Source organism: Haliotis asinina, chromosome 16 (assembly GCF_037392515.1).
Source record: "Haliotis asinina isolate JCU_RB_2024 chromosome 16, JCU_Hal_asi_v2, whole genome shotgun sequence".
Taxonomy (NCBI): Eukaryota; Metazoa; Mollusca; class Gastropoda; order Lepetellida; family Haliotidae; genus Haliotis; species Haliotis asinina.
In genome coordinates, this window is record NC_090295.1 from 33,041,523 (window position 1) to 33,057,573 (window position 16,051).

Genomic DNA, 16,051 nt, shown 5'->3' on the forward strand with positions numbered 1-16,051 from the left:
GAATTTGGGTGAATAAAGCAGGTGATCTTGGAAGTTATATGACGTCATTCATGTATCATGGCGTCATTACATTCCGATGTCTACACGTGTGACGTATATGTAGTTTCACCATCAGCTTTATATTTAGGCTGTAAATTTCTGTGTATTTCTTAACGTGACGTCAAATTGTGTGTGTATATGAGTGTACGTATTTTGGTTTGACTTGACGACTTGGTTGACACTCGTCATCATCATATCCAAGTTCGGTATATCAATGTTCATGTTGTTGATAGCTGTATTACCTGGTCCAGATTCGAGTTTTTAGACGTTGTCACCATATAGATTGAATATTGCTGAATTATTGCGGCGATAAAAAACAAACCAACCTAAAGAACAGTAACAAAAAAACATGCATATTCTTTGTCATTTATTTATTTTTGGTACATTTTTGTATTTTGTAAAACAGACAAGCATAAATTAAACATAAGTTTTTCTTCATTTGCCGAGTCAGCCATGCTATATGAATATTGTTTATATATAAAAGTAATGACTTCAAATATTGCGAACTATAGTAGCTATACGCATGGCCGCTTAGTGTGGAAAACTTCAAATGAATATCACTGGAAGTCAATAAATTATGTCGTGTTGTTAGCAGATCGGCGTCGAAGAAGGTTCCGCTATACGTCATTGTCGTCCTTTCACCAGCTTTGACGTCATCAGTGTCCCTTTTTCAGTAATGACGTCAGTGTTGACACCCATTTTCTGCTATGACGTCAGACTTGTCTTTATTTCCTTTTTGACGCCATTGTTGTCTATTTATTCTCTGCTGTAACGGAACAGAGTCCTGTGTTCAGCAATGACGTCACTGTTTCGATCAAACTCACCTATGACGTCATTAGTAAATCAACTTCTGCCGAGGCGTCATTATCGTTAGCGCTTAAATTATTCTTTGCTTTGCTTTTGGTTAGTTTTGCACATTGACGTCTGATTTCTTTTTTTATGTCCTCACAGCCGCCGATCTTGTAAAGTGTATGGAGTATGCTGTCCACGGAAACGTCAGGCCCAGACTGGGATACTGACCACCATTGTAACATTTGATACACCCGCTCAGGAACACCTTGCACATCCAGCTCCACTTGTTCACATTTGTAGTGAACGTCAGCACTGAAAGTGGCGTCTCCTAAACCCATTACAGAAGTGTGTAAAAATAATGATACAATGTATAAGAAAGATGAGTTAAACAAGAGCGAGAATTCGTCTCAGACGAATTCCACATTGATGTTCGATTGTACTACTGATCCCAATATTTGAACTTTAATGAAAATTCTGTAATTTTAATCTGCTTCAAGGTTTATGTTCGAATTTACTTTGTGGACATTACAATATATACATGTTGAAGAAAAAAACAATCATCCTATCTCTCGTATTCACTGTACCTGGTAGGTTCCGCATGAACGCTTTCCAGTTTTGTGTGAGCCGTCGAGATAATATAAAAAATACCTCCTTTGTCCATAGGTTCGGATCTGCAATGTTTGAAAGGATAGACGAATAATCAGATGTCAGGCAAGTAAGACATCAGTTTAATATTTGAATCAACATTATCCATAACTGATAAACGGTGCACTCGTGGCTTCACTTTGTAATGTATATTGTCATGTGTAATAATAGTAATTAAGGTTCCTGATGCCCAACGCACGTGGAGTTTAATGAATGAAGATGAGAAAGGTCATGACCGATGACAAAACTGGCAGGCCAATAATTATACAGTAGTATTGCATTTCATAATAGAAACGGAAACAATACTCATCCACATCGCAGGCTGGATGTACAAAATAACACGGCATGTCAACTTGGGTGAATAGAGTTAAGGGTTTCTAATGTTTATAGCTTGAGTTTAAGGCCCACAAGCATTTGTGCCGTTACACTCGGAAACATCACCGGGGCGAACGTGATATTCGGAAGCTCACTCGCATTTTTCTGACATATGCAAGGGACACAACTCACATGAATTTGACGACCTGGTCAACCGGGTCAACCATGGCCAACGCCTATGACAGATCTTTGTGTACAGGTAAATGAGGGTGCATACCCACAAGTTCGGGGAACTCTGGAGGATGATACGTAGACGAGGAGGAAGACACTTGTCGCCGAGGAAGAATTGGTAGACACGTTTCATCCGGTTTCCCAGGGTTAGAGCTGAAATATCAACAAGAAAAACTGGTTACAATAACCATGAGTTGATATTTTTCTTGTTGATTTCCCACGAATACACTGACCTAAACTTATACGAGACGCATATCGCGTTGTGTTAAACCTTTAGCGAGACTTGAGACCTGGCTGCTTCATAATATCTATTATCATGTAAGCATATTTTTCTGCCTACCTGATTGGTCCAGACGCGGTCACTTGACCGTCGACAGAAAGGTATATTGACTCCAACCCAGGTCCGATCAAAACTCGTGCTGACTTACTCAAGGCGAATGCCATGACGTCAAGATATGATATTATTCAATTATAACAATTATACAATAACACAATTATAGACTTGTGATGAGGCCAATACCTGTTTTTATGGACCCGCGAAATCAGTCCTTGGGCAATATTGGTTTTCGAGGGTCCATAAAACCAGGTATTGACCTTATCAACAGTCTATAATTGTACGTTCATGGCTACCTTTCTGCGGTGCTCGGCAAGGTGATGGTGTGCTTCCTTCTCTTGAGGTGGAATAAAAGAGCAAACGCTGTCACAACTACCACAATGACGAGTCCCAATACCCCGGCAATGATAAAAGGAATGCTGTTACTTTCGTTTGGATTGTGTGCTGTCATCTCTGTTACAGGCGTGTCTGGAAAGACGATGAAATAATAAGGGATAGCCTATAGTGAGCTAGTATGGTTTAAAGCCGCTTTTAGCAATGTTGCAGCAAAATCGCAGCGGGGAAGTTGAAATGGGCTTCACATAGTGTTCCCATGAAAGGAATCGAACGCGGGTTTTCGATGTGACTAGTGAACGCTTTAACCAATAGGCTACCCGACCACCCCGAGATAGCTTATAAAGTAAAGGGGATAATATGCGTGGAATGAATATTTTCGCTGATAGCCCAAGCGATATTGCTTTGTGTAATTCCATATATTGGTCTATCGTATATGTTGCCTCAGCTATATTATCTTGTGCCATCAGTTCACCAAATCAAAAAGTAAATGGGTGTCCATTGCAGGTAGATTCTTCACGACGACACTCTATGTGTCGAAGAAAGGATATATCAAACACTAGTAGATTAACAGTGCTTAGACTTACCTTGTGTTTCATGACATTTTGCGTCCTCATAAGGACTACATGGCGCCAGTTGTGTTTTATTTATAGATTCACAGGATGTACACGACACACACTGTCCTTGACCTCTGTAGAATTGATTTTCTGGGCACTTGGAGCACACGAAGTCCGACGTGGACGTACCTGCAAATAAGGTCTAATAATATCTTCTTTGAAGCTGCTGAGATAAGAATTCGATCTTACTTAATATCGTTGGGAAAACGTTATATTGTATATGCATATTGAGAATTTGCCTGGACACAACCCAACACAATAGAAATGTTTCATCCTATTAGACAGTCTGAGAAAAGTTGTATCCCATGGGACACCTCCGGGAATAGAGTTTTGTCTCATTGAACGCCTCTGAGAAATAATTTCTTTCCTCAATGGACACCCTTGGGGAAAAGTGTTATCCCAGTGACACCTCTCGGAAAAGAGTTTTATCCCACTGGACACCCATGAGGAAAACGTTTATCAAACTGGCATATTGAACATCACAGAATAAAATTTATAATCAAGCGGATACCGTTAAGAAAAAAGTTTGATCTTATGGACGCCATTGCGAAAGAATCGGACACCTCTGAGACACTATTCTATCCCTTAACTTACCATTTCGTAACGTGAACTGATCCCTATCACAGGGCGTGTGCTTCTTGCATGTGTGAGTAAACCCATCATAGTGTAGGTAATACCCGTCTTTACACTCGCAAGTTAGGTCGTTTGTCCTGCTGCAGGCTTTCACAGCCACCATGTTGGTGTCGTGTAGACATTCTTGAAGACAGTCTTGGCAGCGTCGTGCCTGTGTGTGATGAGACTGGAAGGTTTGAGGCGGACACGGTCGACAGTCGGAAGCTGTAAAGTTCCTGGAGCAGTGTTTGTTTCTGAATGTTCCTGGAGGACATTTGAAGCACACAGTTCCACCATGTAGATATGAGACGGTGTCATACTGGTCCCCTGTTGCCTGTTTTTAAAGTACGAAAGAGATTATGTTTGGTCACCATGCCGTGCTAAAGGCGGTTAATTTGTTTTGAAATAGTTTTGACGAGTCGGAAATAAATAAATAAATAAATAAATAAATAAATAAATAAATAAATAAATAAATAAATAAATAAATAAATAAATAAATAAATAAATAAATAAATAAATAGTTTTTTGGCGAGGAATAATGTAACATTTTTTGCATGTATATATTATAAGCTGTACAAAAAAACGAAAGAAACACCGAGGGTACATAAACCCGTGGTTTACGAGGGACCAGCGAACAACGTATTTATCTTACCGAACACCTCAATGTTAATCTTGAACTGTTTGAAGCATGGTTTGCAGTTCCCCTTCTTAATATGAACAGGGAATACATTTGAACGTTTGTCAAACGTTTATTTATTGGAATGCGAGGCAAAGGTTTTCATAGCCATCGCTAGATTTGGCAGACGACAAAAGAAAAATAACAAATTTAGATTTATCTCGCTTCCATCGATTTGCATTCGCAAAACATCAGTAATTTCCATGCATCATATGTGATTCGTTTTATTCGAGATGAAGAACTACAATCACGAAGTACCGAATGAGTTGCCATTGGCAGCGGGCTACATTGCAATGTACTTCTCTTGTAAGTGGGGTACTTTGAAAATAGTAGAAGAGCGCCTAACCAATCAGGAAACAGCATTAATGTGTGAAGTAAAATAAAATGTTTTTTAAAGCAGCTGTTAACAGAAATAAAAGTGACCCTTACTTTCTCACACACACGAACACTGACGTCACTGGTGCGGGAAGGTAGCCTCATTGTTAAATCGTCCGCAGGTCATGCTGAAGGACCCCCGCCGTGATATTGTCGAAATATTGCTAGAAGAGGCGTAAAACTATATTCACTCTCTAACGTTAGCAGATACTTACAGTACAAAAGATAACATTGTTCCACACATGAAACAGCAAAACCAACAAGCAAGGGCGCAGTAGGTAGCTGACACTGGATGGCTTCATAATTCGCCCTTTGTGTTTGTGCATTGAGCTCATCTCCTTGGGACCTGAAAACAGATATACGTACAAGTCCCTCGTGTAGCCGTCTATACTTTGAATGAAACAGCTATTATATATCACTTTAAATGGCCTATCTGTCAATGACGCATGCTGCTACGGTGTGCTATTATGAATGGTTTACATGTTTAAATCATCCTTTAACTTTTCTTCCCCAACTGGACTAGTGTGTATTACGTAAATAACATGTACTCTATTGATGCAGTAGTGAGTCATCAAGATCTGATTGTATCCTGGCGTAAACATTGTCTGAGGTGGATATTCGTCAGCTTGTCGACGTCATGTCTGTAAAGAGGATATCATTGTGGAAGAATATGTCTAAAATAAGATACGAGATACACACACCAAACAAATTATTATTAATATAGCCGTGCTTGACGTAAAGGGCGAGTAACGGGATCGGGTGGTCAGACTCGCTCTGATGTTTCCAAACTCCAGCTACATGTGGGTCTGTGAATAATCGAATTCAACCAATGGTTGACAGTATGGGCAACTCTCAACGTCAGGAACAGGATGGCGAAGGAACCTCTTCCCAGGCGCGCTGCTCATCTATGGACAGTAAAACCTGGATAAATTGGAATCGTTCGATTAAACAAGTTTCTGCATTACATAATACGATCCAGAATTAGTAGAATGACAGGGAAATTTTTCACAGGCTTAGCACTTTTGCGAGATAATGGATCACGAATCATCAGTAATATCTACGTGTGTATATGCGTGTGTGTATACATGTGCTAAAACTTTCCCGTTAAAGGCGACTGGGAGATCGTGTCCAGATTTTCCCGAGTCCGGTATCCCGAGGGTGTACTGCAGCCGGTATCATACGAATGACGAAAAGTCAGGTGCAAATGATTCTTTGTAGAGTGCCAATACAATAGTCTTGTGAACGAGTCAGCAATATTGAGCTATATTTACCTTGTAGTGATAGTCACGGCATATACGGTGACCCAGCTTTGATACTTGAGAGATAACAGGTACAAAGGCTGTACCTCTCATGAGTCGCGTGTCTCTGAGTAAGTAACCGATATATCTTGTGTTATTAATAACAAGTCTTGGTGATTTCGGCCGGATGTACGAAATGTGGGAATATGTTACAAATCACGCACACTTCACCATCAGCAATCACCTCGAATACGGGGAGTCTGGACTTACTAGGTACGGATTGTGAGGGTTTGAACAGTTTTATTCACTCGCATCACTTAATGTCACGACCACAAACGATATTGAACGCCACACTCAATATATAATTCTTTAATGGACACGAAAACAAAATTGTGTGAATGTAAGTGCTAAACGCCATAATAAAACAAATTATTGAATTTTGATGACTGAAATCAATTGTAAAATTCTTGTTGAAAAACAATCCTGAATAATGCCCTGACTCACAGATACATGTTCCATGACAATAGTCACAATGGAACATTCGATATACAATGAGATTACCTTGGCACATCAAAGACCATACCTGATGTCGTCATTCAAGAGAGACTTGCCGTAGCACCACCCGTCCAGTTCAAATCAAATAGAAAAGTAAATGTAGATATTCGAGAACTCTCTCCCCCGCTCTCCTCATTGTAGTCGCTGTAAACTTGTTGACACATCATACATGCTATAAATAGCTCTCCACTAAATCAGTAGGAGTGTCCCTTTATGCATGAAAGGACGGTGAACCAGATACGCCTATGTACTAAAACCCTCAGTAGATATGTCTATTGAAGCTGTCTAGTGCCACACACGGATGGAGGGGAAGCCAGGCGGTTAAAGCATTCGCTCGTCACGCCGTCGACCCGGGTTCTATTCCCCTTATGAGGAATATGTTTGAAGCCCGTATCTGGTGTCGCCCGGCGTGATATTGCTGGAATATTGGTAAAACCACCCTCCTACTGCTCACACACACGAGTCCGAAACAACCAGTGTCAGTCGACATTGCGAAGGCAGATGGCGATCTCTTAAAAGTTTAAAGAGAATGAACACATCCTTTCAAGCATATTTGAAAACAAAATGACACGCCTGTCTTTAAGCTGTGTATGTAGGTTTATACATTAAAGTATGAAAAAATCCGCTTGTTTTATAAATTGTTTATTTTAAGACAAAATGTAGATCGGTGTAAAATACCAATCAGATCTCATTAATGGTAGTGTGAGAACACATTGTAAAAGCGCACATAGAAATGTGGAGTATTGTTAATGCGGACAAATTATCTTCCTCGTGATACCGTCATTAACAATTTTCGGATCAACTACACAAGGAGTTGGCGCAAAGACTTGTCATATTAACGTATCTACAGCGAACAGATACCCGGAGAGCCTGTTTCCGGATTGATGTTCTCTCGAACATGACAGCACGGGTGTAATCCACCCCAAGAGATTTTGAATAGATACAAGGCTCATGACTAGAACATTGTAGAGTCGCCACTATATACCCATAAAGGAGGCAGTAGAAAGGTTAAAGAAAAACGAAAAAAAACATTTACTAAAAAATACCTCTGGTGTGTTTTGTAAATTTGTGAGTAAAATATCTCAGACTAGGTAAGTCAGGATTTAGTCCTGACAGAATTATAAGTACACACGAGGAATTTGCACATGTACAGAATCTGAGAACAAAGCATTCCAATGGTGAACTTTGAAGTTAGGTCAGTTTCAGCGTATGTCATTAAAATACACTGTTGTTGTCCTTGAGGATTTGGGTCAGCACTGCATGGCCATTGATAATAAGGCAAACATACCGGCTGTGTCATACCTATACATTCCGTTATGGCACAGATGATCTTTGTAAGAAGTTGTTCCTGTAATTATCACATGTCATACTTTTCTCCTTGAGCATTAGAGTTAACAAGCATCTGTGTGAAAGACCACTGACACCTAGGACCCAATTCTGAGTCAGATAAATACCATATCACAACACAGAAGCAATATTCACATAACCACTGGTACCCTGGTAAACGTTTTGGCTTCAGAAAGCTACACATTACAGCACAGAAGCATCACTCACTTAACCACTGGTACCCTGGTAAACGTTTTGGCTTCAGAAAGCTACACATTACAGCACAGAAGCATCACTCACTTAACCACTGGTACCCTGGTAAACGTTTTGGCTTCAGAAAGCTACACATTACAGCACAGAAGCAACATTCACCTAACCATTGGTACCCTGGTAAACGTTTTGGCTTCAAAAAGCTACACATTACAGCACAGAAGCAACATTCACCTAACCACTGGTACCCTGGTAAACGTTTTGGCTTCAGAAACCTACACATTACAGCAGAGAAGCAATATTCACATGGCCACTGTACAAGATTCTTCAAGATTCACAAATCGATCATCACAGCAATTCATGCATCTGAACGATAATGACTCCGGACACTGTCACTGTGCATGTTGTCCTTTTTGTTCGTAGTGCCTCCACACGCCAAACGACATCATTTGGAATATTTAGCTGTTTTAGTTTTTTTGGCTAGGTCACAACACAAGTCCCAAACATCCTTGTATAGTTGATCATCATGCTCAATGACTTGTTCTATAGTATCCAGTATGCTGTCAACCTTCACATACTTGTCCGTGTTCCACTGGGACCATTCTTGAAGAGACTTGTGGATCTGTTCTCGCACATTACCCTGTTCTTCTTTTTCAATCTGTTCACATCGACTGTTTACACAAGCAGTATACCCAGCTTCCCCTGCAAAGTAAGACAAACATAACGTTATAAAAGTAATCACTACCGTATCAAATGTGTTAGTCGACATGACAATTTCTAGATCACAGAGGATTCGAAAAACGGGAATTTTGTTTTAAAACCTACCATTATTAGCATGAAGTTCTTGAAAGACATTTAGGAGCTGGTTGAACATGAATTCATGCTTTTGCAAAACAATTTTATAATTTCATACGACGTAGTTTCATTGCTAATGCTTTCTCCTTCACTCACCCGATGAAAAGATAAGCTTACAGTTTCACTTTTTCAAGAATTGGTTATTTATAAGACAGGGCTGTTGATTCATACCTGGAAGGTGCCGCATGAATCGTTTCCAGTTTGTGAGTCTTCTGCAGAGCACGTCGAATACCGGTAGTTTCCACGTGTCTGGATCTGCATAGATAACACAACACAATAATATCTCCCTGAAAGGTGATGTTATGCTTCTTATCTGAGAACAGATTCTTTTGTAAAATTGTCTGGGATATTTACATTATACACCACTTCTCAAGGATGCGTTTTCATGATCATTGCGAATCGCCGATTGTACTGATTTTGTCGTGCTATAACATAAGCAATTGTTAAAATATTTACTAACAGGAATAGTGAGTGAGTGCTTTAGTGTTTTTAGCCACACTCAGCAATATTCCAGCTATATGGCGGTCTGTAAATAATCGGGTCTGGGCCAGACAATCCAGTGATCAACATCATGAGCATCGATCTGCGCGAGTGGGAACCGATGCCAGTGTGTAAACCATGTCAGCGAGCCTGACCACCCGATCCCGTTAGTCGCCTCTAATGTAATCTCCATGACTTATATACCAGTATGAAAATGTCATCCAATGTTCACACGCTGAAACTAAGGAAAGAGTAAAGTACATACCTTTCAGATCGGGGAATGATGAAACAGGTCTGGGACTGACAGCACTGCTGCCACTAAAAGTTCTTTGTTTTGTCCTCACGGGTTGAGCTGAAGATGTGGAGTTGGATCGGTCAATTAGAGGGGCGGAGATCCTGGAAACAAACAACCAAACAATTTGTCAACAGTTTCACCTATACATTGATACACAATACCACAAACAATCATGACAATCAGATGTTCGTTTGTCAATGAAAAGTGAGTAGACATTTTTGATATAGCGGTCTAGGACACTCAACGTCCGTACAACGCCATCGTGTAGTTTTACGCCTCCTTTAGAAATGTTCCAACAATATCACGCCGGGTCACATGAAAAGGCGTCACACATTGTACCCATTTGGAGAATCGAACCCGGGTCCTCGGCGAGACGAGTCAACGCGTTAACCACCAGGGCCTTGATTTCGGAAGCTCTCTTTGTGCTAAGAGAGTCGTAAAATAGTGTTAATGTATGGCAACTACGACTTAGCTCTAAGACAGGTTAAACAATATAAACGGAGGCTACCCAACCACACCAGGTCAATCATCACCAGGAGCTTACAAAAAGCTTATAACATCACAGTAATGGTAAACCTGTGATTTAGGCAAATTGTGGTAATTGGCTGCTACGCTTAGGGTAGGACATGCCCACATTTTTAGCAAACACCTGGTGTCATCACTATTTCATTAATAAGACAGTTTGCTTCACCTCCAAACCAGATCTTGGTGAGAAGTCAAGATTTTTAAAGGAGAGGTTTTCAAAACACAATTAATCCTTGATCATAACAGCGAGGTTATAAGTACCTTCTTTCGCCCAGCTCAATCCTGTTGATGTTCTTGACACCTTTTCGCCTTATGACATAGCAGGTAACGAGACCAGCAGCAATGCCCAGGAACAACAGAACTAAGGGGACAACTACAACTGCAACGTCTACATTGCCATCCTTCATGTGAGTCGGGATATCTGTGTTCTCTGTTCCTGAATCGCCACTACCTGCAAAACACTTTGACTAATTTTGACACCATACTTTATTTTTATTCGCTAAACGTTAGCCACAACGTTTCCACATAAGAACACTCCCTAACAAATAAGATGTATACAATCACGTAGTAGTTGTACAAATGCAATCCTTGGTTTCATGTGTGTCGTACGTGTACATACATGCGTGTTATTATTTGTTAAGGGGAAGTATATAGCCTGTTCAGTAGTTCGATCGTCATGTAGTGCACAATATGGGAGCCATCTATTGAGTCCTCTGTTGAAATATTGATAGCGTGAGTGAGTGAGTTTAGTTCTACACCACTTTTAACAATATTTTCGTAATATCAATGCCGGAGACACCAGGAATGGGTTTCATAGATTGTGCCCAAACGCGAACGCCTTATCCACGAGGCTAACCCACCGCCTCGGGATATTGCCAGTGGATCTATATATGTGTTTCACGTGAGCCAGTTCTTACCATTTGTGGGATGGTGATGACACCTGACGTCAGAGGTTGCATTGCAGGGTGTGACCAGTGTTGTGTTCTCACCAGTACACGAGCTGCATGTCCAGCATTGTCCATCCCTAGAGAACTGGCCATCTGGACAATAGCCACACTCAATATCTGATGTTGGTGTTCCTGGAACGCAGAGAAATGTTGATCCCAGTTGTCATTACACACTGAAATACAGCGATATGCACACATACATGTCCATCTATCCATCCATACATCCATCCATGCCAGGCACGCAGGCACACACACACATACACACACCATCCGTACACACACACACACCATCCGTACATACCTACCTACCTACCTACACACACACACACACACACACACACACACACACACACACACACACACACACACACATACATACATACATACATACATACATACATACATACATACATACATACTTCTTACCATTTTTTATCATAACTTTTCCTTGGGTGCAGGAACTATATTTTTTACACGTTTTTGTATCTGTGAACACGTGTAACACGTGTAGATAGTATCCTTGTTTACACTGACACTTTAAATCCTGGGTGGATGTACAATTCTCCACCACTTCCATGTTGTCGTCATGGAGACAGAAGGTCTGACAAGGAGAACACCTGGTGGCCTGGCTGTAGTGAGACTGGAAGGTGTCAACAGGACATGGGTTACACAGAGAATATGTGAAGTCCTCAGTACAATGTCTCTCCAGGTACGTTCCAGGCGGGCACTTGAAACAGGTAAATCCGTTATAGGAGTAGGTACCTAGGTTGGGGCTGTCCCTGATGATCTGTAATCGAATAATCCAATATCACAAAGACTGTCCGCCTCTGTGTGCATGTGTGTTACTGTATGTGTTTGCGAGAATGAGTGTGTGTGTGTGTTGTAGTGTGTGTGTTAGTGCGTGTGTTTGAGAATGTGTGTTGTAATGTGTGTGTGTTAATGTGTGTGTTTGAGAGAGAGTGTGTGTTAGTGTGTTTGAGAGATAGTGTGTGTGTTGTGTGTGTTAGTGTGTTGGAGAGAGAAAAAACGAGTGTGTTTTAGTGTGTGAGTGCACGTGTGCGTGTGTGAAAGGACAACACCCAGTTTCTACTTGGGGTGTTGTGACTTTTATAACACAGTCATTACTTGTTTTCATAAGTATCAAGGGCCGAATACTTCACTAATTTCTACTTGGGGTGTTGTGACTTATATAACACAGTCATTACTTGTTTTCATAAGTAACAAGGGCCGAACACTTCACTAATTTCAATTCTAGAAAATCTGGAGAAAATAGGACATCGGTTGTAAGTGATGTGTTTTCAGTTTTAATTATCCAGGTAAATGTCTTAGCAACATGGCATTATAGCCTCACAGAGTCTATCGTGTTCACAATATCAAAACCTATTTGTCACAAAGGAAACTATTGGACACTCTTGCCTATTGAGGCGGATACGTCACTGATAGAGCGTATCACTGTCTGTAGTTGTGGTATAGTTGTCTGATCTGATTGCGCAATACTAGGAAGTCAGAACTATTGACATCATTAGGAATTGGTAATTAAATAATTATACATTAACGTACTTACCGCAGCATGAGACGTACTCGACGAAGCCGTCAGTAAACAGACGGCCGCTAGTAAACTCATACCAGAGCGAAGATATACCCAGACCATTGTATCCCTATGTCCCGATGGTAGTGAAAGTGGTACTATATGGTGGCAATATCCTTCATGAATCACAGACTTTAACACAAGTGGTAATAACAGAAACACAATGGTTATGACAAATGAATCACTAAGCCGCAGTGAACATTCACAGTCATTCACAAAAATAAAGTTGTTGCTATGTCGACCACACCCACTGTTGGTTGCTGACACTGTTAAAATATAATTATATACACCATACACTATTTTCGTGTGTCTCCAGGAATCCGCATTCGATGATAAATTTCTGTAATTTCGTCCTCTTTATAAATCCCGTTCACGTTGTTTATCCAGACCAGCATTCACGTCTCATGCATGACCATCTCGAACTTTTCCCTTGTACGTTATACCTACGCCTATTCAGGTAAGTGATATCAAGCGGGTCTGACTGCTATCTGAGATCGCGCGAATGGCAACAGCCATTCACTAGTCAGTTATAAGTCACGTGGACTCTCCGTTTTGCACCCTTGACATGTCGAACCTTCTATATCACACGACTGTTTACCTATGCCGGTCGGTGCGCGCTATGCAGCCTTTATTCCTAGGGTCATGTATTTCACGTGGTATTTCACCTTCAGTGGGTGTGCCGTATGCTTTAAGAATCCGAGGCTTCCTAGGTTTGCGCAATACTGTCATGGATATATTTTGAACATACGTATGGTGTAGAAGAAGGAGCGTCTACATGGCACACGTCATTAATGGATATTACGGCGCATGACATATACCCCGAACACGTCAGAAACCTGTCAATGTAGGTCCGAATCCCGATACCCATATCCATACACGAGCTGTAACCTAACTTGTAGATATTTAAGGCATTTCGGGTCGTTCTCCAACATTTAGTGGGATAATATAAATAAAATGCTGACTGTTCATACCGGCAATTCAAAAAAACTCCCTCACTAACCCACCAGTGGGTATAACACAGGCTGGTCGGCTCGGAGTCTCTTCGACTAACGCTTTGTCTCTGAATATACATAATTCTGATGGTAACACACAAACACATTTTAACTCAATAGGAGCCCCAGGGAGACCCGAGATTCAGAGACTTGAGGAAATCTCGACTTGCTCCATTTAGGGCTGTCGTGTTATATGGAAGGCTGGGCAGTAGGCACAATGATGTGGTTCAGGGACTGGGAGACAGATTAGGAGTCAGTATATCGTGTTTACGTCTGGTATCTTATACATGTTAGTGTCGCTGTGGGTTGGCGCTATCAGGTCATGAGGCTGGATTTGTAAAAGACGCCATTCATGAGACTGCAGTGTATAAGAGTAGCATTCAGCAGCTGGAAAAGTCATGCGTTAACAATAGGGGAATAACAATGTATTGTTGGCAACCTGGCTGCCGTTGTATAAAGCGATCTCAGCGCTAAGGTGCCCGTAACTCCGATACCTTATCACAGACTTAAAGAACGAAAAAACTCTTTTGTACTCTTTTAACCATTACATATGAAAGACTTATGGTTAGTCCTAAGCGGAACGCAAAACTCATTAAATAAAACCTTGTGGTTAATTCATACCGAGTGGTTACAAGTTGCCAGAAGAACCGTCTGTTTCAGTCCCTCCCACCAACGAAACTACAGGCTGGTTACGAAACTGCAGTGACATCATAGGAGGAACAAATTTCAGTTAGTTGTATAGAAAAAGTGTAGGAAGCTGATTTCTCGACATGAACAAAGACATGTCAAATTGTGTTGCTGGGATAGAAAATGCTATTGAGATTTGTTTTCATCGAGTTATAAAATCAAGACTACTTACTACTCATTGCTGATCAAAAGGATTTTGCATGAACATAACGATTTCTTCCCCGGAAGCGAGGTTGTGGTCGAAGTGACAATAGTAGTGTAAGTAATATTACATTGACCCCCCCGCCTTGCTTCCAAGAGTGAAATTGTTATACGTTACAAGCAATGTCATGCAAAATCCCATGGTACACCAATCAAATTCATATGTTACTGTCAGAAGAAAGTAATTCTGTTTTTTTTAAGTGGGCCATTTGCGGCTGAGAATTGTGCACTGTTGTCAGAAAAGTCGATTTAAGGTAATTAAAGATCAACATGAGTAGTTTTAATGACGGGGTTTTATTTACAACGATGCCAATGAGTGGTTTTTGTCTTTGCAGCCCTAGAGTAAATGGGATGTTTAATGTAGACTTAAAGTCTAAAGTTGTTCTGCATAACGTTCACTGACGAATCAGAATGAAACACTTTTGCTCTCATTCATTGACACCCACTCATTCATTGACACCCACTCATTCATTGACACCCACTCATTCATTGACACCCACTCATTCATTGACACCCACTCATTCATTCAAAATCGATCGTTTTCTTTAAGCCCAGGAAACGTTCTATTCTGCATGACGTCACCTATTAAAACGTGTGTGAGCTAAGCGATATTCCTGGTAATATAGATCGAGCGATCCTGCGATGTTCTAACGTGCGATTGGCAGCTCTTTCATGTATTGTGTGCAGACAAAAAATTATATTATATCATATTGATTCTGATCAGCGGCTACGAGATGATAAACCATATTTATGAAAACATTACAAAACATGATGATTTATGATTTCAGCTGTAGATCTTGCAATGTTAGGTATTAAAGTGAAAATAAAGTATTTTCGTATGCTAGTCTCGTGAACCCAGTGTGAAATACGAATCAGCTCTACATGGTGTAGCCAGACAACAGGGAAATTACTGTTTATGTAAGTGGTATTTATGGTACATGTATCCAGTCTTCGTCTACCCTAAATTCTTTAGGGGCGGTTAGAATAGTCTAATGGTTGAAGTGTTTGCTCGCCACGCCGAAGGGCCGGGTTCTATTCTCCATATGGGTACAATGTGTAGAGCCCTTTTCTGATGTCCTCAGTTGTAATGTTGCTGGAACATATTGCTAAAGCGGCATAAAACCCTGCGCCCTCTCGCCAAATACTTAAATATTCAAATACCTGCAATCCCATCGTGGTTGCT

At 40.7% G+C, this 16,051-nt stretch overlaps 2 protein-coding genes across 5 annotated transcripts; both read right to left on the reverse strand.

Moving 5' to 3' along the window:
- Positions 1-389: 389 nt before the first annotated feature.
- On the reverse strand, positions 390-6,924 carry LOC137268510 (tumor necrosis factor receptor superfamily member 14-like). 3 transcript variants are annotated; one of them, XM_067803077.1, is made up of 9 exons: positions 6,791-6,858; positions 5,671-5,890; positions 5,185-5,315; positions 3,901-4,252; positions 3,277-3,435; positions 2,653-2,824; positions 2,069-2,175; positions 1,416-1,502; positions 390-1,159 (listed from the first exon to the last, which is right to left on the reverse strand). In XM_067803077.1, exons 3-9 carry the CDS (start codon positions 5,302-5,304, stop codon positions 864-866), a joined length of 1,293 nt encoding a protein of 430 aa, XP_067659178.1. In that variant the 5' UTR covers positions 5,305-5,315; positions 5,671-5,890; positions 6,791-6,858; the 3' UTR covers positions 390-863. The 3 variants fall into 3 exon arrangements, with proteins under 3 accessions (XP_067659178.1, XP_067659179.1, XP_067659177.1); XM_067803078.1 differs by having other exon boundaries at positions 394-1,159; positions 5,671-5,874; positions 6,791-6,924; XM_067803076.1 differs by lacking the exon at positions 5,671-5,890 and having other exon boundaries at positions 778-1,159; positions 6,791-6,881.
- On the reverse strand, positions 6,911-13,476 carry LOC137268511 (tumor necrosis factor receptor superfamily member 21-like). 2 transcript variants are annotated; one of them, XR_010955041.1, is made up of 8 exons: positions 12,965-13,476; positions 11,827-12,187; positions 11,371-11,532; positions 10,715-10,904; positions 9,899-10,029; positions 9,325-9,408; positions 8,331-9,000; positions 6,911-8,259 (listed from the first exon to the last, which is right to left on the reverse strand). XR_010955041.1 is itself a non-coding variant. In XM_067803079.1 (7 exons), the coding sequence occupies exons 1-7, from the start codon at positions 13,049-13,051 to the stop codon at positions 8,744-8,746; spliced, it is 1,272 nt and encodes a 423-aa protein (XP_067659180.1). In that variant the 5' UTR covers positions 13,052-13,467; the 3' UTR covers positions 7,389-8,743. The 2 variants fall into 2 exon arrangements, 1 of the variants encoding a protein (XP_067659180.1); XM_067803079.1 differs by having other exon boundaries at positions 7,389-9,000; positions 12,965-13,467.
- Between the last annotated feature and the right edge of the window lie 2,575 nt (positions 13,477-16,051).